Source organism: Ascaphus truei, unplaced genomic scaffold (assembly GCF_040206685.1).
Source record: "Ascaphus truei isolate aAscTru1 unplaced genomic scaffold, aAscTru1.hap1 HAP1_SCAFFOLD_552, whole genome shotgun sequence".
NCBI classification, from domain to species: Eukaryota; Metazoa; Chordata; class Amphibia; order Anura; family Ascaphidae; genus Ascaphus; species Ascaphus truei.
The window spans coordinates 60,890-83,389 of record NW_027456884.1 but is presented as its reverse complement, the minus strand read 5'-3'; the positions used below and the strand labels follow the sequence as shown (position 1 = coordinate 83,389).

The 22,500-nt window shown below is 64.8% G+C and overlaps 1 protein-coding gene across 1 annotated transcript in view; it reads left to right on the top strand.

Annotated features, from left to right (window-relative positions):
• MRC2 (mannose receptor C-type 2) overlaps positions 1-22,500 on the top strand; it is a 92,839-nt gene that overhangs the window by 50,909 nt on the left and 19,430 nt on the right. The window contains exons 15-18 of the mRNA XM_075584355.1: positions 586-724; positions 17,180-17,212; positions 21,704-21,864; positions 22,436-22,494. Coding sequence (XP_075440470.1) covers positions 586-724; positions 17,180-17,212; positions 21,704-21,864; positions 22,436-22,494 — 392 coding nt within the window. The remainder of the gene's footprint in view (positions 1-585; positions 725-17,179; positions 17,213-21,703; positions 21,865-22,435; positions 22,495-22,500) is intronic.

Below are 22,500 nucleotides of genomic sequence, written 5' to 3'. Positions count from 1 at the left end.
ACCGCTCTGTATCCCTACACTGACCAATCCTAGAGGTGACCGCTCTGTATCCCTACACTGACCAGTCCTAGAGGTGACCGCTCTATCCCTACACTGACCAATCCTAGAGATGAACGCTCTGTATCCCTACACTGACCAGTCCTAGAGGTGACCGCTCTATCCCTACACTGACCAGTCCTAGAGGTGACCGTTCTGTATCCCTACACTGACCAGTCCTAGAGGTCCCGTTTCTGCTTTGCTCAGCCTCCCAGGTGGCGGAGTTTCTGAATCCCTCCTTGAGGTTGGATGCCCTGCATGTATGGGCTACCCAACCTTAAGGAGGCTGTGAGGGGGGGGGGGGGGGTGCACAGAGCCCGCTCTCTGAAGTGGGAGCCTGCCCGGCTGCATACAACACTGTGGGCAAGCTCAGAGTCTGCCCTCTGAAGTGGGAGGCAGTCACAATGCCGGCTTGCAACCCTGGTTGGATCTCTCGAGTCTGGTCTCTGAAGTGGGAGTTCCTTAAAACTGGGAGGGGGGGGTGGGAGGTGGCAGATGCTGGCCTAACTCCCCCCCTTCTCCCTCCTCCCCCCCCCCCCCCCCCCCCAGTATTCCTACCACAACTTTGACCGGAGTAGCCACGATGACGATGACATCAGGCGGTGCGTGGTGTTGGACCTGGCGTCGCTGCAGTGGGTTGCCTGGGAGTGTGAGTCTCAGCTGGACTGGATCTGTAAGCTTCCCAAGGGTGAGTGGGGGGCCGCAGCTGGGGGGGGCTGCACTGAAGTAGGGAGCACCCCCAGCCAGTCTGCCCATCTCCCCCCCAGCCAATCTGCCCATCTCCCCCCCAGCCAGTCTGCCCATCTCACCCCCAGCCAGTCTGCCCATCTCACCCCCAGCCAGTCTGCCCATCTCACCCCCAGCCAGTCTGCCCATCTCACCCCCAGCCAGTCTGCCCATCTCCCCCCCAGCCAGTCTGCCCATCTCACCCCCAGCCAGTCTGCCCATCTCACCCCCAGCCAGTCTGCCCATCTCACCCCCAGCCAGTCTGCCCATCTCACCCCCAGCCAGTCTGCCCATCTCACCCCCAGCCAGTCTGCCCATCTCACCCCCAGCCAGTCTGCCCATCTCACCCCCACCCAGTCTGCCTATCTCCCCCCTGCCAGTCTGCCCATCTCCCCCCCAGCCAGTCTGCCCATCTCACCCCCAGTCAGTCTGCCCATCTCACCCCCAGCCAATCTGCCCATCTCACCCCCAGCCAATCTGCCCATCTCACCCCCAGCCAGTCTGTGCATATCACCCCCAGCCAGTCTGCCCATCTCACCCCCAGCCAGTCTGCCCATCTCACCCCCAGCCAGTCTGCCCATCTCCCCCCCAGCCAGTCTGCCCATCTCACCCCCAGCCAATCTGCCCATCTCACCCCCAGCCAGTCTGTGCATATCACCCCCAGCCAGTCTGCCCATCTCACCCCAGCCAGTCTGCCCATCTCACCCCCAGCCAGTCTGCCCATCTCCCCCCCAGCCAGTCTGCCCATCTCACCCCCAGCCAATCTGCCCATCTCACCCCCAGCCAGTCTGCCCATCTCACCCCCAGCCAGTCTGTGCATCTCACCCCCAGCCAGTCTGCCCATCTCACCCCCTCACCCCCAGCCAGTCTGCCCATCTCACCCCCAGTCAGTCTGCGCATCTCACCCCCAGCCAGTCTGCCCATCTCACCCCCAGCCAGTCTGCCCATCTCACCCCCAGCCAGTCTGCCCATCTCCCCCCCAGCCAGTCTGCCCATCTCACCCCGAGCCAGTCTGCCCATCTCACCTCGAGCCAGTCTGCCCATCTCACCCCGAGCCAGTCTGCCCATCTCACCCCCAGCCAGTCTGCCCATCTCACCCCCAGCCAGTCTGCCCATCTCACCCCCAGCCAGTCTGCCCATCTCACCCCCAGCCAGTCTGCCCATCTCACCCCCAGCCAGTCTGCGCATCTACCCCCCAGCCAGTCTGCCAATCTACCCCCCAGCCAGTCTGCCCATCTCACCCCCAGTCAGTCTGCCCATCTCACCCCCAGCCAATCTGCCCATCTCACCCCCAGCCAGTCTGTGCATCTCACCCCCAGCCAGTCTGCCCATCTCACCCCCAGCCAGTCTGCCCATCTCACCCCCAGCCAGTCTGCCCATCTCCCCCCCAGCCAGTCTGCCCATCTCACCCCCAGCCAGTCTGCCCATCACACCCCCAGCCAGTCTGCCCATCTCACCCCCAGCCAGTCTGCCCATCTCACCCCCAGCCAGTCTGCCCATCTCACCCCCAGCCAGTATGCCCATCTCTCCCCCAGCCAGTCTGCCCATCTCTCCCCCAGCCAGTCTGCCCATCTCTCCCCCAGCCAGTCTGCCCATCTCACCCCCAGCCAGTCTGCCCATCTCACCCCCAGCCAGTCTGCCCATCTCACCCCCACCCAGTCTGCCTATCTCCCCCCTGCCAGTCTGCCCATCTCCCCCCCAGCCAGTCTGCCCATCTCACCCCCAGTCAGTCTGCCCATCTCACCCCCAGCCAATCTGCCCATCTCACCCCCAGCCAATCTGCCCATCTCACCCCCAGCCAGTCTGTGCATATCACCCCCAGCCAGTCTGCCCATCTCATCCCCAGCCAGTCTGCCCATCTCACCCCCAGCCAGTCTGCCCATCTCCCCCCCAGCCAGTCTGCCCATCTCACCCCAGCCAATCTGCCCATCTCACCCCCAGCCAGTCTGCCCATCTCACCCCCAGCCAGTCTGTGCATCTCACCCCCAGCCAGTCTGCCCATCTCACCCCCTCACCCCCAGCCAGTCTGCCCATCTCACCCCCAGTCAGTCTGCGCATCTCACCCCCAGCCAGTCTGCCCATCTCACCCCCAGCCAGTCTGCCCATCTCACCCCCAGTCAGTCTGCGCATCTCACCCCCAGCCAGTCTGTGCATATCACCCCCAGCCAGTCTGCCCATCTCACCCCCAGCCAGTCTGCCCATCTCCCCCCCAGCCAGTCTGCCCATCTCACCCCGAGCCAGTCTGCCCATCTCACCCTGAGCCAGTCTGCCCATCTCACCCCCAGCCAGTCTGCCCATCTCACCCCCAGCCAGTCTGCCCATCTCACCCCCAGCCAGTCTGCCCATCTCACCCCCAGCCAGTCTGCCCATCTCACCCCCAGCCAGTTTGCCCATCTCACCCCCAGCCAGTCTGCCCATCTCACCCCCAGCCAGTCTGCCCATCTCACCCCCAGCCAGTCTGCCCATCTCACCCCCAGCCAGTCTGCCCATCTCACCCCCAGCCAGTCTGCCCATCTCACCCCCAGCCAGTCTGCCCATCTCACCCCCAGCCAGTCTGCACATCTCACCCCAGCCTGTCTGCCCATCTCACCCCCAGCCAGTCTGCCCATCTCACCCCCAGCCAGTCTGCCCATCTCACCCCAGCCTGTCTGCCCATCTCACCCCCAGCCAGTCTGCCCATCTCTCCCCCAGCCAATCTGCCCATCTCACCCCCAGCCAGTCTGCCCATCTCACCCCCAGCCAGTCTGTGCATCTCACCCCCAGCCAGTCTGCCCATCTCACCCCCTCACCCCCAGCCAGTCTGCCCATCTCACCCCCAGTCAGTCTGCGCATCTCACCCCCAGCCAGTCTGTGCATATCACCCCCAGCCAGTCTGCCCATCTCACCCCCAGCCAGTCTGCCCATCTCACCCCCAGTCAGTCTGCGCATCTCACCCCCAGCCAGTCTGTGCATATCACCCCCAGCCAGTCTGCCCATCTCACCCCCAGCCAGTCTGCCCATCTCACCCCCAGCCAGTCTGCCCATCTCACCCCGAGCCAGTCTGCCCATCTCACCCTGAGCCAGTCTGCCCATCTCACCCTGAGCCAGTCTGCCCATCTCACCCCCAGCCAGTCTGCCCATCTCACCCCCAGCCAGTCTGCCCATCTCACCCCCAGCCAGTCTGCCCATCTCACCCCCAGCCAGTCTGCCCATCTCACCCCCAGCCAGTCTGCCCATCTCACCCCCAGCCAGTCTGCCCATCTCACCCCCAGCCAGTCTGCCCATCTCACCCCCAGCCAGTCTGCCCATCTCACCCCCAGCCAGTGTACCCATCTCACCCCCAGCCAGTCTGCCCATCTCACCCGCAGCCAGTCTGCCCATCTCACCCCCAGCCAGTCTGCCCATCTCCCCCCCCAGCCAGTCTGCCCATCTCACCCCCAGCCAGTCTGCCCATCTCACCCCCAGCCAGTCTGCCCATCTCACCCCCAGCCAGTCTGCCCATCTCACCCCCAGCCAGTCTGCCCATCTCACCCCCAGCCAGTCTGCGCATCTCACCCTTAGCCAGTCTGCCCATCTCCCCCCCAGCCAGTCTGCCCATCTCACCCCCAGCCAGTCTGCCCATCTCTCCCCCAGCCAGTCCGCCCATCTCACCCCCAGCCAGTCTGCCCATCTCACCCCCAGCCAGTCTGCCCATCTCCCCCCCAGCCAGTCTGCCCATCTCTCCCCCAGCCAGTCTGCCCATCTCACCCCCAGCCAGTCTGCCCATCTCACCCCCAGCCAGTCTGCCCATCTCACCCCCAGCCAGTCTGCCCATCTCACCCCCAGCCAGTCTGCCCATCTCACCCCCAGCCAGTCTGCCCATCTCTCCCCCAGCCAGTCTGCCCATCTCACCCCCAGCCAGTCTGCCCATCTCACCCCAGCCTGTCTGCCCATCTCACCCCCAGCCAGTCTGCCCATCTCACCCCCAGCCAGTCTGCCCATCTCACCCCCAGCCTGTCTGCCCATCTCACCCCCAGCCAGTCTGCCCATCTCTCCCCCAGCCAATCTGCCCATCTCACCCCCAGCCAGTCTGCCCATCTCACCCCCAGCCAGTCTGTGCATCTCACCCCCAGCCAGTCTGCCCATCTCACCCCCTCACCCCCAGCCAGTCTGCCCATCTCACCCCCAGTCAGTCTGCCCATCTCACCCCCAGTCAGTCTGCGCATCTCACCCCCAGTCAGTCTGCGCATCTCACCCCCAGCCAGTCTGCCCATCTCACCCCCAGCCAGTCTGCCCATCTCACCCCCAGCCAGTCTGCCCATCTCACCCCCAGCCAGTCTGCGCATCTCACCCCCTCACCCCCAGCCAGTCTGCCCATCTACCCCCCAGCCAGTCTACCCATCTCCCCCCCAGCCAGTCTGCCCATCTCACCCCCAGTCAGTCTGCCCATCTCACCCCCAGCCAATCTGCCCATCTCACCCCCAGTCAGTCTGCGCATCTCACCCCCAGCCAGTCTGTGCATATCACCCCCAGCCAGTCTGCCCATCTCACCCCCAGCCAGTCTGCCCATCTCCCCCCCAGCCAGTCTGCCCATCTCACCCCGAGCCAGTCTGCCCATCTCACCCTGAGCCAGTCTGCCCATCTCACCCCCAGCCAGTCTGCCCATCTCACCCCCAGCCAGTCTGCCCATCTCACCCCCAGCCAGTCTGCCCATCTCACCCCCAGCCAGTCTGCCCATCTCACCCCCAGCCAGTCTGCCCATCTCACCCCCAGCCAGTCTGCCCATCTCACCCCCAGCCAGTCTGCCCATCTCACCCCCAGCCAGTCTGCGCATCTACCCCCCAGCCAGTCTGCCCATCTACCCCCCAGCCAGTCTACCCATCTCCCCCCCAGCCAGTCTGCCCATCTCACCCCCAGTCAGTCTGCCCATCTCACCCCCAGCCAATCTGCCCATCTCACCCCCAGCCAGTCTGCGCATCTCACCCTTAGCCAGTCTGCCCATCTCACCCCCAGCCAGTCTGCCCATCTCCCCCCCAGCCAGTCTGCCCATCTCTCCCCCAGCCAGTCTGCCCATCTCACCCCCAGCCAGTCTGCCCATCTCTCCCCCAGCCAGTCTGCCCATCTCACCCCCAGCCAGTCTGCCCATCTCACCCCCAGCCAGTCTGCCCATCTCACCCCCAGCCAGTCTGCCCATCTCACCCCCAGCCAGTCTGCCCATCTCACCCCCAGCCAGTCTGCCCATCTCTCCCCCAGCCAGTCTGCCCATCTCACCCCCAGCCAGTCTGCCCATCTCACCCCCAGCCTGTCTGCCCATCTCACCCCCAGCCTGTCTGCCCATCTCACCCCCAGCCAGTCTGCCCATCTCACCCCCAGCCAGTCTGCCCATCTCACCCCCAGCCTGTCTGCCCATCTCACCCCCAGCCAGTCTGCCCATCTCTCCCCCAGCCAGTCCGCCCATCTCCTCCCCCCCAGCCAGTCTGCCCATCTCACCCCCAGCCAGTCTGCCCATCTCCCCCCCAGCCAGTCTGCCCATCTCCTCCCCAGCCAGTCTGCCCATCTCCCCTCCCCTCCCCCAGCCAGTCTGCCCATCTCACCCCCAGCCAGTCTGCCCATCTCCCCTCCCCCCCCCAGCCAGTCTGCCCATCTCACCCCCAGCCAGTCTGCCCATCTCACCCCAGCCAATCTGCCCATCTCACCCCCAGCCAGTCTGCCCATCTCACCCCCAGCCAGTCTGTGCATCTCACCCCCAGCCTGTCTGCCCATCTCACCCCCAGCCAGTCTGCCCATCTCTCCCCCAGCCAATCTGCCCATCTCACCCCCAGCCAGTCTGCCCATCTCACCCCCAGCCAGTCTGTGCATCTCACCCCCAGCCAGTCTGCCCATCTCACCCCCTCACCCCCAGCCAGTCTGCCCATCTCACCCCCAGTCAGTCTGCGCATCTCACCCCCAGCCAGTTTGTGCATATCACCCCCAGCCAGTCTGCCCATCTCACCCCCAGCCAGTCTGCCCATCTCACCCCCAGTCAGTCTGCGCATCTCACCCCCAGCCAGTCTGTGCATATCACCCCCAGCCAGTCTGCCCATCTCACCCCCAGCCAGTCTGCCCATCTCCCCCCCAGCCAGTCTGCCCATCTCACCCCGAGCCAGTCTGCCCATCTCACCCTGAGCCAGTCTGCCCATCTCACCCCCAGCCAGTCTGCCCATCTCACCCCCAGCCAGTCTGCCCATCTCACCCCCAGCCAGTCTGCCCATCTCACCCCCAGCCAGTCTGCCCATCTCACCCCCAGCCAGTCTGCCCATCTCACCCCCAGCCAGTCTGCCCATCTCACCCCCAGCCAGTCTGCCCATCTCTCCCCCAGCCAGTCTGCCCATCTCACCCCCAGCCAGTCTGCCCATCTCACCCCCAGCCTGTCTGCCCATCTCACCCCCAGCCAGTCTGCCCATCTCACCCCCAGCCAGTCTGCCCATCTCACCCCCAGCCTGTCTGCCCATCTCACCCCCAGCCAGTCTGCCCATCTCTCCCCCCAGCCAGTCCGCCCATCTCCTCCCCCCCAGCCAGTCTGCCCATCTCACCCCCAGCCAGTCTGCCCATCTCCTCCCCAGCCAGTCTGCCCATCTCCTCCCCAGCCAGTCTGCCCATCTCCCCTCCCCCCCCCCAGCCAGTCTGCCCATCTCACCCCCAGCCAGTCTGCCCATCTCCCCTCCCCCCCCAGCCAGTCTGCCCATCTCACCCCCAGCCAGTCTGCCCATCTCACCCCAGCCAATCTGCCCATCTCACCCCCAGCCAGTCTGCCCATCTCACCCCCAGCCAGTCTGTGCATCTCACCCCCAGCCAGTCTGCCCATCTCACCCCCTCACCCCCAGCCAGTCTGCCCATCTCACCCCCAGTCAGTCTGCGCATCTCACCCCCAGCCAGTTTGTGCATATCACCCCCAGCCAGTCTGCCCATCTCACCCCCAGCCAGTCTGCCCATCTCACCCCCAGTCAGTCTGCGCATCTCACCCCCAGCCAGTCTGTGCATATCACCCCCAGCCAGTCTGCCCATCTCACCCCCAGCCAGTCTGCCCATCTCCCCCCCAGCCAGTCTGCCCATCTCACCCCGAGCCAGTCTGCCCATCTCACCCTGAGCCAGTCTGCCCATCTCACCCCCAGCCAGTCTGCCCATCTCACCCCCAGCCAGTCTGCCCATCTCACCCCCAGCCAGTCTGCCCATCTCACCCCCAGCCAGTCTGCCCATCTCACCCCCAGCCAGTCTGCCCATCTCTCCCCCAGCCAGTCTGCCCATCTCACCCCCAGCGTCTGCCCATCTCACCCCCAGCCAGTCTGCCCATCTCACCCCCAGCCAGTCTGCGCATCTACCCCCCAGCCAGTCTGCCCATCTACCCCCCAGCCAGTCTGCCCATCTCACCCCCAGCCAGTCTGCGCATCTACCCCCCAGCCAGTCTGCCCATCTACCCCCCAGCCAGTCTGCCCATCTCTCCCCCAGCCAGTCTGCCCATCTCACCCCCAGCCAGTCTGCCCATCTCTCCCCCAGCCAATCTGCCCATCTCACCCCCAGCCAGTCTGCCCATCTCACCCCCAGCCAGTCTGCCCATCTCTCCCCCAGCCAATCTGCCCATCTCACCCCCAGCCAGTCTGCCCATCTCACCCCCAGCCAGTCTGTGCATCTCACCCCCAGCCAGTCTGCCCATCTCACCCCCTCACCCCCAGCCAGTCTGCCCATCTCACCCCCAGTCAGTCTGCGCATCTCACCCCCAGCCAGTCTGCGCATATCACCCCCAGCCAGTCTGCCCATCTCACCCCCAGCCAGTCTGCCCATCTCACCCCCAGTCAGTCTGCGCATCTCACCCCCAGCCAGTCTGCGCATATCACCCTGAGCCAGTCTGCCCATCTCCCCCCCAGCCAGTCTGCCCATCTCACCCCGAGCCAGTCTGCCCATCTCACCCTGAGCCAGTCTGCCCATCTCACCCCCAGCCAGTCTGCCCATCTCACCCCCAGCCAGTCTGCCCATCTCACCCCCAGCCAGTCTGCCCATCTCACCCCCAGCCAGTCTGCCCATCTCACCCCCAGCCAGTCTGCCCATCTCACCCCCAGCCAGTCTGCGCATCTACCCCCCAGCCAGTCTGCCCATCTACCCCCCAGCCAGTCTGCCCATCTCTCCCCCAGCCAGTCTGCCCATCTCACCCCCAGCCAGTCTGCCCATCTCACCCCAGCCTGTCTGCCCATCTCACCCCCAGCCAGTCTGCCCATCTCACCCCCAGCCAGTCTGCCCATCTCACCCCCAGCCAGTCTGCCCATCTCCCCCCCAGCCAGTCTGCCCATCTCACCCCCAGCCAGTCTGCCCATCTCACCCCCAGCCAGTCTGCCCATCTCACCCCCAGCCAGTCTGCGCATCTACCCCCCAGCCAGTCTGCCCATCTACCCCCCAGCCAGTCTGCCCATCTCCCCCCCAGCCAGTCTGCCCATCTCACCCCCAGTCAGTCTGCCCATCTCACCCCCAGCCAATCTGCCCATCTCCCCCCCAGCCAGTCTGCCCATCTCACCCCCAGCCAGTCTGCCCATCTCACCCCCAGCCAGTCTGCCCATCTCACCCCCAGCCAGTCTGCCCATCTACCCCCCAGCCAGTCTGCGCATCTACCCCCCAGCCAGTCTGCCCATCTACCCCCCAGCCAGTCTGCCCATCTCTCCCCCAGCCAGTCTGCCCATCTCACCCCAGCCAGTCTGCCCATCTCACCCCCAGCCAGTCTGCCCATCTCACCCCCAGCCAGTCTGCCCATCTCACCCCCAGCCAGTCTGCCCATCTCACCCCCAGCCAGTCTGCCCATCTCTCCCCCAGCCAGTCTGCCCATCTCACCCCCAGCCAGTCTGCCCATCTCACCCCAGCCTGTCTGCCCATCTCACCCCCAGCCAGTCTGCCCATCTCACCCCCAGCCAGTCTGCCCATCTCACCCCCAGCCTGTCTGCCCATCTCACCCCCAGCCAGTCTGCCCATCTCTCCCCCAGCCAATCTGCCCATCTCACCCCCAGCCAGTCTGCCCATCTCACCCCCACCCAGTCTGCCCATCTCACCCCCAGCCAGTCTGTGCATCTCACCCCCAGCCAGTCTGCCCATCTCACCCCCAGCCAGTCTGTGCATCTCACCCCCAGCCAGTCTGCCCATCTCACCCCCAGTCAGTCTGCCCATCTCACCCCCAGCCAGTCTGTGCATATCACCCCCAGCCAGTCTGCCCATCTCACCCCGAGCCAGTCTGCCCATCTCACCCTGAGCCAGTCTGCCCATCTCACCCCCAGCCAGTCTGCCCATCTCACCCCCAGCCAGTCTGCCCATCTCACCCCCAGCCAGTCTGCCCATCTCTCCCCCAGCCAGTCTGCCCATCTCACCCCCAGCCAGTCTGCCCATCTCACCCCCAGCCAGTCTGCCCATCTCACCCCCAGCCAGTCTGCCCATCTCACCCCCAGCCAGTCTGCCCATCTCACCCCCAGCCAGTCTGCCCATCTCACCCCCAGCCAGTCTGCCCATCTCACCCCCAGCCAGTCTGCCCATCTCTCCCCCAGCCAGTCTGCCCATCTCACCCCCAGCCAGTCTGCCCATCTCACCCCAGCCTGTCTGCCCATCTCACCCCCAGCCAGTCTGCCCATCTCACCCCCAGCCAGTCTGCCCATCTCACCCCCAGCCAGTCTGCCCATCTCACCCCCAGCCTGTCTGCCCATCTCACCCCCAGCCAGTCTGCCCATCTCTCCCCCAGCCAATCTGCCCATCTCACCCCCAGCCAGTCTGCCCATCTCACCCCCAGCCAGTCTGTGCATCTCACCCCCAGCCAGTCTGCCCATCTCACCCCCTCACCCCCAGCCAGTCTGCCCATCTCACCCCCAGTCAGTCTGCGCATCTCACCCCCAGCCAGTCTGCCCATCTCACCCCCAGCCAGTCTGCCCATCTCACCCCCAGTCAGTCTGCGCATCTCACCCCCAGCCAGTCTGTGCATATCACCCCCAGCCAGTCTGCTCATCTCACCCCCAGCCAGTCTGCCCATCTCCCCCCCAGCCAGTCTGCCCATCTCACCCCGAGCCAGTCTGCCCATCTCACCCTGAGCCAGTCTGCCCATCTCACCCCCAGCCAGTCTGCCCATCTCACCCCCAGCCAGTCTGCCCATCTCACCCCCAGCCAGTCTGCCCATCTCACCCCCAGCCAGTCTGCCCATCTACCCCCCAGCCAGTCTGCCCATCTCACCCCCAGCCAGTCTGCCCATCTCACCCCCAGCCAGTCTGCCCATCTCACCCCCAGCCAGTCTGCCCATCTCACCCCCAGCCAGTCTGCCCATCTCACCCCCAGCCAGTCTGCGCATCTACCCCCCAGCCAGTCTGCCCATCTCTCCCCCAGCCAGTCTGCCCATCTCACCCCCAGCCAGTCTGCCCATCTCACCCCAGCCTGTCTGCCCATCTCACCCCCAGCCAGTCTGCCCATCTCACCCCCAGCCAGTCTGCCCATCTCACCCCCAGCCAGTCTGCCCATCTCCCCCCCAGCCAGTCTGCCCATCTCACCCCCAGTCAGTCTGCCCATCTCACCCCCAGCCAGTCTGCCCATCTCACCCCCAGCCAGTCTGCCCATCTCTCCCCCAGCCAATCTGCCCATCTCACCCCCAGCCAGTCTGCCCATCTCACCCCCAGCCAGTCTGTGCATCTCACCCCCAGCCAGTCTGCCCATCTCACCCCCTCACCCCCAGCCAGTCTGCCCATCTCACCCCCAGCCAGTCTGCCCATCTCACCCCAGCCTGTCTGCCCATCTCACCCCCAGCCAGTCTGCCCATCTCACCCCCAGCCAGTCTGCCCATCTCACCCCCAGCCAGTCTGCCCATCTCCCCCCCAGCCAGTCTGCCCATCTCACCCCCAGCCAGTCTGCCCATCTCACCCCCAGTCAGTCTGCGCATCTCACCCCCAGCCAGTCTGCCCATCTCACCCCCAGCCAGTCTGCCCATCTCACCCCCAGCCAGTCTGCCCATCTCACCCCCAGCCAGTCTGCCCATCTACCTCCCAGCCAGTCTGCGCATCTACCCCCCAGCCAGTCTGCCCATCTACCCCCCAGCCAGTCTGCCCATCTCTCCCCCAGCCAGTCTGCCCATCTCACCCCAGCCAGTCTGCCCATCTCACCCCCAGCCAGTCTGCCCATCTCACCCCCAGCCAGTCTGCCCATCTCACCCCCAGCCAGTCTGCCCATCTCACCCCCAGCCAGTCTGCCCATCTCTCCCCCAGCCAGTCTGCCCATCTCACCCCCAGCCTGTCTGCCCATCTCACCCCCAGCCAGTCTGCCCATCTCTCCCCCAGCCAATCTGCCCATCTCACCCCCAGCCAGTCTGCCCATCTCACCCCCACCCAGTCTGCCCATCTCACCCCCAGCCAGTCTGTGCATCTCACCCCCAGCCAGTCTGCCCATCTCACCCCCAGCCAGTCTGTGCATCTCACCCCCAGCCAGTCTGCCCATCTCACCCCCAGTCAGTCTGCCCATCTCACCCCCAGCCAGTCTGTGCATATCACCCCCAGCCAGTCTGCCCATCTCACCCCGAGCCAGTCTGCCCATCTCACCCTGAGCCAGTCTGCCCATCTCACCCCCAGCCAGTCTGCCCATCTCACCCCCAGCCAGTCTGCCCATCTCACCCCCAGCCAGTCTGCCCATCTCTCCCCCAGCCAGTCTGCCCATCTCACCCCCAGCCAGTCTGCCCATCTCACCCCCAGCCAGTCTGCCCATCTCACCCCCAGCCAGTCTGCCCATCTCACCCCCAGCCAGTCTGCCCATCTCACCCCCAGCCAGTCTGCCCATCTCACCCCCAGCCAGTCTGCCCATCTCACCCCCAGCCAGTCTGCCCATCTCTCCCCCAGCCAGTCTGCCCATCTCACCCCCAGCCAGTCTGCCCATCTCACCCCAGCCTGTCTGCCCATCTCACCCCCAGCCAGTCTGCCCATCTCACCCCCAGCCAGTCTGCCCATCTCACCCCCAGCCAGTCTGCCCATCTCACCCCCAGCCTGTCTGCCCATCTCACCCCCAGCCAGTCTGCCCATCTCTCCCCCAGCCAATCTGCCCATCTCACCCCCAGCCAGTCTGCCCATCTCACCCCCAGCCAGTCTGTGCATCTCACCCCCAGCCAGTCTGCCCATCTCACCCCCTCACCCCCAGCCAGTCTGCCCATCTCACCCCCAGTCAGTCTGCGCATCTCACCCCCAGCCAGTCTGCCCATCTCACCCCCAGCCAGTCTGCCCATCTCACCCCCAGTCAGTCTGCGCATCTCACCCCCAGCCAGTCTGTGCATATCACCCCCAGCCAGTCTGCTCATCTCACCCCCAGCCAGTCTGCCCATCTCCCCCCCAGCCAGTCTGCCCATCTCACCCCGAGCCAGTCTGCCCATCTCACCCTGAGCCAGTCTGCCCATCTCACCCCCAGCCAGTCTGCCCATCTCACCCCCAGCCAGTCTGCCCATCTCACCCCCAGCCAGTCTGCCCATCTCACCCCCAGCCAGTCTGCCCATCTACCCCCCAGCCAGTCTGCCCATCTCACCCCCAGCCAGTCTGCCCATCTCACCCCCAGCCAGTCTGCCCATCTCACCCCCAGCCAGTCTGCCCATCTCACCCCCAGCCAGTCTGCCCATCTCACCCCCAGCCAGTCTGCGCATCTACCCCCCAGCCAGTCTGCCCATCTCTCCCCCAGCCAGTCTGCCCATCTCACCCCCAGCCAGTCTGCCCATCTCACCCCAGCCTGTCTGCCCATCTCACCCCCAGCCAGTCTGCCCATCTCACCCCCAGCCAGTCTGCCCATCTCATCCCCAGCCAGTCTGCCCATCTCCCCCCCAGCCAGTCTGCCCATCTCACCCCCAGTCAGTCTGCCCATCTCACCCCCAGCCAGTCTGCCCATCTCACCCCCAGCCAGTCTGCCCATCTCTCCCCCAGCCAATCTGCCCATCTCACCCCCAGCCAGTCTGCCCATCTCACCCCCAGCCAGTCTGTGCATCTCACCCCCAGCCAGTCTGCCCATCTCACCCCCTCACCCCCAGCCAGTCTGCCCATCTCACCCCCAGTCAGTCTGCGCATCTCACCCCCAGCCAGTCTGCGCATATCACCCCCAGCCAGTCTGCCCATCTCACCCCCAGCCAGTCTGCCCATCTCACCCCCAGTCAGTCTGCGCATCTCACCCCCAGCCAGTCTGCGCATATCACCCTGAGCCAGTCTGCCCATCTCCCCCCCAGCCAGTCTGCCCATCTCACCCCGAGCCAGTCTGCCCATCTCACCCTGAGCCAGTCTGCCCATCTCACCCCCAGCCAGTCTGCCCATCTCACCCCCAGCCAGTCTGCCCATCTCACCCCCAGCCAGTCTGCCCATCTCACCCCCAGCCAGTCTGCCCATCTCACCCCCAGCCAGTCTGCCCATCTCACCCCCAGCCAGTCTGCGCATCTACCCCCCAGCCAGTCTGCCCATCTACCCCCCAGCCAGTCTGCCCATCTCTCCCCCAGCCAGTCTGCCCATCTCACCCCCAGCCAGTCTGCCCATCTCACCCCAGCCTGTCTGCCCATCTCACCCCCAGCCAGTCTGCCCATCTCACCCCCAGCCAGTCTGCCCATCTCACCCCCAGCCAGTCTGCCCAACTCCCCCCCAGCCAGTCTGCCCATCTCACCCCCAGCCAGTCTGCCCATCTCACCCCCAGCCAGTCTGCCCATCTCACCCCCAGCCAGTCTGCGCATCTACCCCCCAGCCAGTCTGCCCATCTACCCCCCAGCCAGTCTGCCCATCTCCCCCCCAGCCAGTCTGCCCATCTCACCCCCAGTCAGTCTGCCCATCTCACCCCCAGCCAATCTGCCCATCTCCCCCCCAGCCAGTCTGCCCATCTCACCCCCAGCCAGTCTGCCCATCTCACCCCCAGCCAGTCTGCCCATCTCACCCCCAGCCAGTCTGCCCATCTCACCCCCAGCCAGTCTGCCCATCTACCCCCCAGCCAGTCTGCGCATCTACCCCCCAGCCAGTCTGCCCATCTACCCCCCAGCCAGTCTGCCCATCTCTCCCCCAGCCAGTCTGCCCATCTCACCCCAGCCAGTCTTCCCATCTCACCCCCAGCCAGTCTTCCCATCTCACCCCCAGCCAGTCTGCCCATCTCACCCCCAGCCAGTCTGCCCATCTCACCCCCAGCCAGTCTGCCCATCTCTCCCCCAGCCAGTCTGCCCATCTCACCCCAGCCTGTCTGCCCATCTCACCCCCAGCCAGTCTGCCCATCTCACCCCCAGCCAGTCTGCCCATCTCACCCCCAGCCTGTCTGCCCATCTCACCCCCAGCCAGTCTGCCCATCTCTCCCCCAGCCAATCTGCCCATCTCACCCCCAGCCAGTCTGCCCATCTCACCCCCACCCAGTCTGCCCATCTCACCCCCAGCCAGTCTGTGCATCTCACCCCCAGCCAGTCTGCCCATCTCACCCCCAGCCAGTCTGTGCATCTCACCCCCAGCCAGTCTGCCCATCTCACCCCCAGTCAGTCTGCCCATCTCACCCCCAGCCAGTCTGTGCATATCACCCCCAGCCAGTCTGCCCATCTCACCCCGAGCCAGTCTGCCCATCTCACCCTGAGCCAGTCTGCCCATCTCACCCCCAGCCAGTCTGCCCATCTCACCCCCAGCCAGTCTGCCCATCTCACCCCCAGCCAGTCTGCCCATCTCTCCCCCAGCCAGTCTGCCCATCTCACCCCCAGCCAGTCTGCCCATCTCACCCCCAGCCAGTCTGCCCATCTCACCCCCAGCCAGTCTGCCCATCTCACCCCCAGCCAGTCTGCCCATCTCACCCCCAGCCAGTCTGCCCATCTCACCCCCAGCCAGTCTGCCCATCTCACCCCCAGCCAGTCTGCCCATCTCTCCCCCAGCCAGTCTGCCCATCTCACCCCCAGCCAGTCTGCCCATCTCACCCCAGCCTGTCTGCCCATCTCACCCCCAGCCAGTCTGCCCATCTCACCCCCAGCCAGTCTGCCCATCTCACCCCCAGCCAGTCTGCCCATCTCACCCCCAGCCTGTCTGCCCATCTCACCCCCAGCCAGTCTGCCCATCTCTCCCCCAGCCAATCTGCCCATCTCACCCCCAGCCAGTCTGCCCATCTCACCCCCAGCCAGTCTGTGCATCTCACCCCCAGCCAGTCTGCCCATCTCACCCCCTCACCCCCAGCCAGTCTGCCCATCTCACCCCCAGTCAGTCTGCGCATCTCACCCCCAGCCAGTCTGCCCATCTCACCCCCAGCCAGTCTGCCCATCTCACCCCCAGTCAGTCTGCGCATCTCACCCCCAGCCAGTCTGTGCATATCACCCCCAGCCAGTCTGCTCATCTCACCCCCAGCCAGTCTGCCCATCTCCCCCCCAGCCAGTCTGCCCATCTCACCCCGAGCCAGTCTGCCCATCTCACCCTGAGCCAGTCTGCCCATCTCACCCCCAGCCAGTCTGCCCATCTCACCCCCAGCCAGTCTGCCCATCTCACCCCCAGCCAGTCTGCCCATCTCACCCCCAGCCAGTCTGCCCATCTACCCCCCAGCCAGTCTGCCCATCTCACCCCCAGCCAGTCTGCCCATCTCACCCCCAGCCAGTCTGCCCATCTCACCCCCAGCCAGTCTGCCCATCTCACCCCCAGCCAGTCTGCCCATCTCACCCCCAGCCAGTCTGCCCATCTCACCCCCAGCCAGTCTGCCCATCTCCCCCCCAGCCAGTCTGCCCATCTCACCCCCAGCCAGTCTGCCCATCTCACCCCCAGCCAGTCTGCACATCTCACCCCCAGCCAGTCTGCCCATCTCACCCCCAGCCAGTCTGCCCATCTCACCCCCAGCCAGTCTGCCCATCTCACCCCCAGCCAGTCTGCCCATCTCACCCCCAGCCAGTCTGCCCATCTCACCCCCAGCCAGTCTGCCCATCTCACCCCCAGCCAGTCTGCCCATCTCACCCCCAGCCAGTCTGCACATCTTGCCGCTTTCCAACCTTCCAGATCCCTGGCGTTGCATCATATTTAGGCTCCCCCTGGTGGCTATCCCAAGCTGGCTGCTGTATTTAGCCTCTACCTCTTCTGCTGGTCGGCAGTTCTGTGGATCCACTGCCCTTTCCCGCGAAGAAGCCCCTTTCCCGCGAAGAAGCCCCTTTCCCGCGAAGAAGCCCCTTTCCCGCGAAGAAGCCCCTTTCCCCTGAGCCCCCCCCCCCCCCCCGTGCTGTATCTGGATGGCGCTATATAAATAAAGACATGCATGCATACGCTTCTTCTCCCCTGAAATATGCTCCCCTCCTCCATAGAGTTACTATCTGATGCCCCTCTCCCTTCTCTCCTCCAAGCTGTACATGTGGAGTGTGATCAGCTGCACCCCCCAGCCCTTATTCCAGCCTCCCTGAGGTGCAGGCGCTGCAGGAGGTGGGATATCCTTACATAACTCTCATGGCGGAGGCTGACTCGTGTTTTGTTTTTTTTACTTCCAGGAACAGACATAAAAGAACCGGAAGAAACCAAAGGTGAGAACCTGTCCCATTTATATATATATATATATATATATATATATATATATATATATATATATATATATATATATATATATATATATATATATATATATACTGTGAGAACCTATCCCATTTATATATATTTATATATATATCGTGAGAACCTGTCCCATTTATATATATATATATATATATATATCGTCTATCTGCAGTATCAATGTCTTATCTCTCCTCCTGTATCTGCCTTATCTCTCCTTCTCCTCTCTCTCCCTCTCATCTTTCTCTCCCTCTCTTCTCTGTCTCGCTCTCCTCTCTCAACCGTGCTCTCTCCTTCCCCCCATGTTACTGTGCCCCCTCTCCCTGCTCTCTCCTTCCCCCCCATGTTACTGTGCCCCCTCTCCCTCCTCCATCCTTCCCCCCATGTTACTGTGCCCCCTCTCCCTGCTCCCGCCTTCCCCCCATGTTACTGTGCCCCCTCTCCCTGCTCCCTCCTTCCCCCCATGTTACTGTGCCCCCTCCCCCTGCTCTCTCCCCCACATGTTACTGTGCCCCCTCTCCCTGCTCCCTCCTTCCCCCCCATGTTACTGTGCCCCCTCTCCCTGCTCCCTCCTCCCCCCATACTGTGCCCCCTCTCCCTGCTCCCTCCTCCCCCCCATGTTACTGTGCCCCCTCTCCCTGCTCCCTCCTTCCCCCCATGTTACTGTGCCCCCTCTCCCTGCTCTCCTTCCCCCCCATGTTACTGTGTCCCCTCTCCCTGCTCTCTCCTTCCCCCCATGTTACTGTGCCCCCTCTCCCTGCTCTCTCCTTCCTCCCCATGTTACTGTGCCCCCTCTCCCTCCTTCCCCCCATGTTACTGTGCCCCCTCTCCCTGCTCTCACCTCCCCCCCCCATGTTACTGTGCCCCCTCTCCCTGCTCCCTCCTTCCCCCCATGTTACTGTGCCCCCTCTCCCTGCTCCCTCCTTCCCCCCCATGTTACTGTGCCCCCTTTCCCTGCTCCCTCCTTCCCCCCCATGTTACTGTGCCCCCTCTCCCTGCTCCCTCCTTCCCCCCATGTTACTGTGCCCCCTCTCCCTGCTCCCTCCTTCCCCCCCATGTTACTGTGCCCCCTCTCCCTGCTCCCTCCTTCCCCCCCATGTTACTGTGCCCCCTCTCCCTGCTCCCTCCTTCCCCCCCATGTTACTGTGCCCCCTCTCCCTGCTCCCTCCTTCCCCCCATGTTACTGTGCCCCCTCTCCCTGCTCCCTCCTTCCCCCCCATGTTACTGTGCCCCCTCTCCCTGCTCCTTCCCCCATGTTACTGTGCCCCCTCTCCCTGCTCCCTCCTTCCCCCCATGTTACTGTGCCCCCTCTCCCTGCTCTCTCCTTCCCCCCATGTTACTGTGCCCCCTCTCCCTGCTCTCTCCTTCCCCCCATGTTACTGTGCCCCCTCTCCATGCTCCCTCCCTCCCCCCATGTTACTGTGCCCCCTCTCCCTGCTCCCTCCTTCCCCCCCATGTTACTGTGCCCCCTCTCCCTGCTCCCTCCTTCCCCCCCATGTTACTGTGCCCTCTCCCTGCTCCTTCCCCCATGATACTGTGCCCCCTCTCCCTGCTACCTCCTCCCCCCCATGTTACTGTGCCCCCTCTCCCTGCTCCCTTCTTCCCCCCATGTTACTGTGCCCCCTCTCCCTGCTCTCTCCTTCCCCCCCATGTTACTGTGCCCCCTCTCCCTGCTCCCTCCTTCCCCCCATGTTACTGTGCCCCCTCTCCCTGCTCTCTCCTCCCCCCCATGTTACTGTGCCCCCTCTCCCTGCTCTCTCCTCCCCCCCATGTTACTGTGCCCCCTCTCCCTGCTCCCTCCTTCCCCCCCATGTTACTGTGCCCCCTCTCCCTGCTCCCTCCTTCCCCCCATGTTACTGTGCCCCCTCTCCCTGCTCTCTCCTTCCCCCCCATGTTACTGTGCCTCCTCTCTCTGCTCTCTCCTTCCCCCTCCCATGTTACTGTGCCCCCTCTCCCTGCTCCCTCCTTCCCCCCATGTTACTGTGCCCCCTCTCCCTGCTCTCTCCTTCCCCCCATGTTACTGTGCCCCTTCTCCCTGCTCTCTCCTTCCCCCCATGTTACTGTGCCCCCTCTCCCTGCTCCCTCCTTCCCCCCATGTTACTGTGCCCCCTCTCCCTGCTCCCTCCTTCCCCCCATGTTACTGTGCCCCCTCTCCCTGCTCTCTCCTTCCCCCCATGTTACTGTGCCCCCTCTCCCTGCTCCCTCCTTCCACCCATGTTACTGTGCCCCCTCTCCCTGCTCCCTCCTTCCCCCCATGTTACTGTGCCCCCTCTCCCTGATCCGTCCTTCCCCCCCATGTTACTGTGCCCCCTCTCCCTGCTCCCTCCTTCCCCCCATGTTACTGTGCCCCCTCTCCCTGCTCCCTCCTTCCCCCCCATGTTACTGTGCCCCCTCTCCCTGCTCCCTCCTTCCCCCCCATGTTACTGTGCCCCCTCTCCCTGCTCCCTCATTCCCCCCATGTTACTGTGCCCCCTCTCCCTGCTCTCTCCTTCCCCCCATGTTACTGTGCCCCCTCTCCCTGCTCCCTCCTTCCCCCCCATGTTAATGTGCCCCCTCTCCCTGCTCCCTCCTTCCCCCCATGTTACTGTGCCCCCTCTCCCTGCTCCCTCCATCCCCCCATGTTACTGTGCCCCCTCTCCCTGCTCCCTCCCCCCCATGTTACTGTGCCCCCTCTCCCTGCTCCCCCCTTCCCCCCATGTTACTGTGCCCCCTCTCCCTGCTCCCTCCTTCCCCCATGTTACTGTGCCCCCTCTCCCTGCTCCCTCCTTCCCCCCATGTTACTGTGCCCCCTCTCCCTGCTCCCTCCTTCCCCCATGTTACTGTGCCCCCTCTCCCTGCTCTCTCCTTCCCCCCATGTTACTGTGCCCCCTCTCCCTGCTCCCTCCTTCCCCCCATGTTACTGTGCCCCCTCTCCCTGCTCCCTCCATCCTCCCATGTTACTGTGCCTCCTCTCCCTGCTCCTTCCCCCCATGTTACTGTGCCCCCTCTCCCTGCTCTCTCCTTCCCCCCCATGTTACTGTGCCCCCTCTCCCTGCTCCCTCCTTCCCCCCATGTTACTGTGCCCCCTCTCCCTGCTCCCTCCCCCCCATGTTACTGTGCCCCCTCTCCCTGCTCCATCCTTCCCCCCCCATGTTACTGTGCCCCCTCTCCCTGCTCCCTCCTTCCCCCCAAGTTACTGTGCCCCCTATCCCTGCTCTCTCCTTCCCCCCATGTTACTGTGCCCCCTCTCCCTGCTCCCTCCTTCCCCCCCATGTTACTGTGCCCCCTCTCCCTGCTCTCTCACTCCACCCATGTTACTGTGCCCCCTCTCCCTGCTCCCTCCTCCCCCCCATGTTACTGTGCCCCCTCTCCCTCCCCCATGTTACTGTGCCCCCTCTCCCTGTTCTCTCCCTCCCCCCATGTTACTGTGTCCCCTCTCCCTCCCCTCATGTGGTGACCGCTCTCTCCCTCACTCCCACGTGGTGACCCCCCTCTCCCTGCTCTCTCCCCCCCCTATGTTGCTGTGCCCCCTCTTCCTGCTCTCTCCCTCCTCCATCTTACTGTGCCCCCTCTCTGCTCTCTCCCCACGTGGTGACCCCCCTCTCCCTGCTCTCTCCCCCCCCCACGTGGTGACCCCCCTCTCCATCCTCTCTACCCCCTCGTGGTGACCCCCTCTCCCTGCTCTCTCCCTCCCCCCTCGTGGTGACCCCCCTCTCCCTGCTCTCTCCCTCCCCCCTCGTGGTGACCCCCCTCTCCCTGCTCTCTCCCTCCCCCCTCGTGGTGACCCCCCTCTCCCTGCTCTCTCCTTCCCCCCTCGTGGTGACCCCCTCTCCCTGCTCTCTCCCTCCCCCCTCGTGGTGACCCCCCTCTCCCTGCTCTCTCCCTCCCCCCTCGTGGTGACCCCCCTCTCCCTGCTCTCTCCCTCCCCCCTCGTGGTGACCCCCCTCTCCCTGCTCTCTCCTTCCCCCCTCGTGGTGACCCCCCTCTCCCTCCCCTCACGTGGTGACCCCCCTCTCCATCCTCTCTCCCCCTCGTGTTGACCCCCTCTCCCTGCTCTCTCCCTCCCCCCACGTGGTGACCCCCCCCTCTCCCTGCTCTCTCCTTCCCCCCTCGTGGTGACCCCCCTCTCCCTCCCCTCACGTGGTGACCCCCCTCTCCATCCTCTCTCCCCCCTCGTGTTGACCCCCTCTCCCTGCTCTCTCCCTCCCCCCACGACCCCCCTCTCCCTCCCCCCACGTGGTGACCCCCCTCTCCCTCCCTTCACGTGGTGACCCCCCTCTGCATCCTCTCTCCCCCCTCGTGTTGACCCCCGCTCTCTCCCTCCCCCCACGACCCCCCTCTCCCTCCCCCCACGTGGTGACCCCCCTCTCCCTCCCCTCACGTGGTGACCCCCCTCTCCATCCTCTCTCCCCCCTCGTGTTGACCCCCTCTCCCTGCTCTCTCCCTCCCCCCACGTGGTGACCCCGTCTCCGCGTCGCCCCCCGCAGGCAGCACAGAGTGGGTGCATTACGATGGCGTCGAGTACAAGTTCTTCGAGCATCACTCCACGTGGTCGCAGGCGCGGCGGATCTGCACGTGGTTCCAGGCGGACCTGGCGGCCGTCCACAACCAGGCCGAGCTGGACTTCCTGGGCCAGAACCTACAGAAGGTACCGGGGGGGGGGGGGGAGGAGGGAGAGGAAGAGGGGGAGGAAGAGAGGAGGTGGGAGGGGGAGGGGGATGGGGGGGAGGATAGGGAAAAGGGGAGGGAGAGGAGGATGATGAGAAGGTTGAAGGGAAAGGAGGTGGAGAGAGGGTGAGGGGGAGAGAGAGGAGGTGGGAGGGCGAGGAGGAGAGGAAAAGGGGGACGATAGAAGGGGGAAGGGGGGAGTAGAGAAGGGGGATGAAGGGGAATAGGAGGTGGGAGGAGGAGGGAGGGGGGATGGGGAGGACGGGGATGGGGGAGGAGGGAGGGGGATGGGGGAGGAGGAGGAGGAGGAGAGAGGGGGATGGGGAGGAGAGAGGGGGATGGGGGAGGAGGAGAGAGGGGGATGGGGAGGAGGGATGAGGGAGGAGGAGGGAGGGGGATGGGGGAGGAGTGAAAGGTGAAGAGGAGGGAGGGGGGAGGAGTGGGAGGTGAATAGGAGGGGAGGAGGAAAGGGGGGAGGAGCACGAGGGAGAGAGGGATAGTAGGATGTAGAGTATATTGCCCCTAACTGCCCCCTCCTCTTGCTCCCCCAGTTCTCGCGGGGGCAGGAGCAGCACTGGTGGATCGGGCTGCACACGTATGAAAATGACGGGCGCTT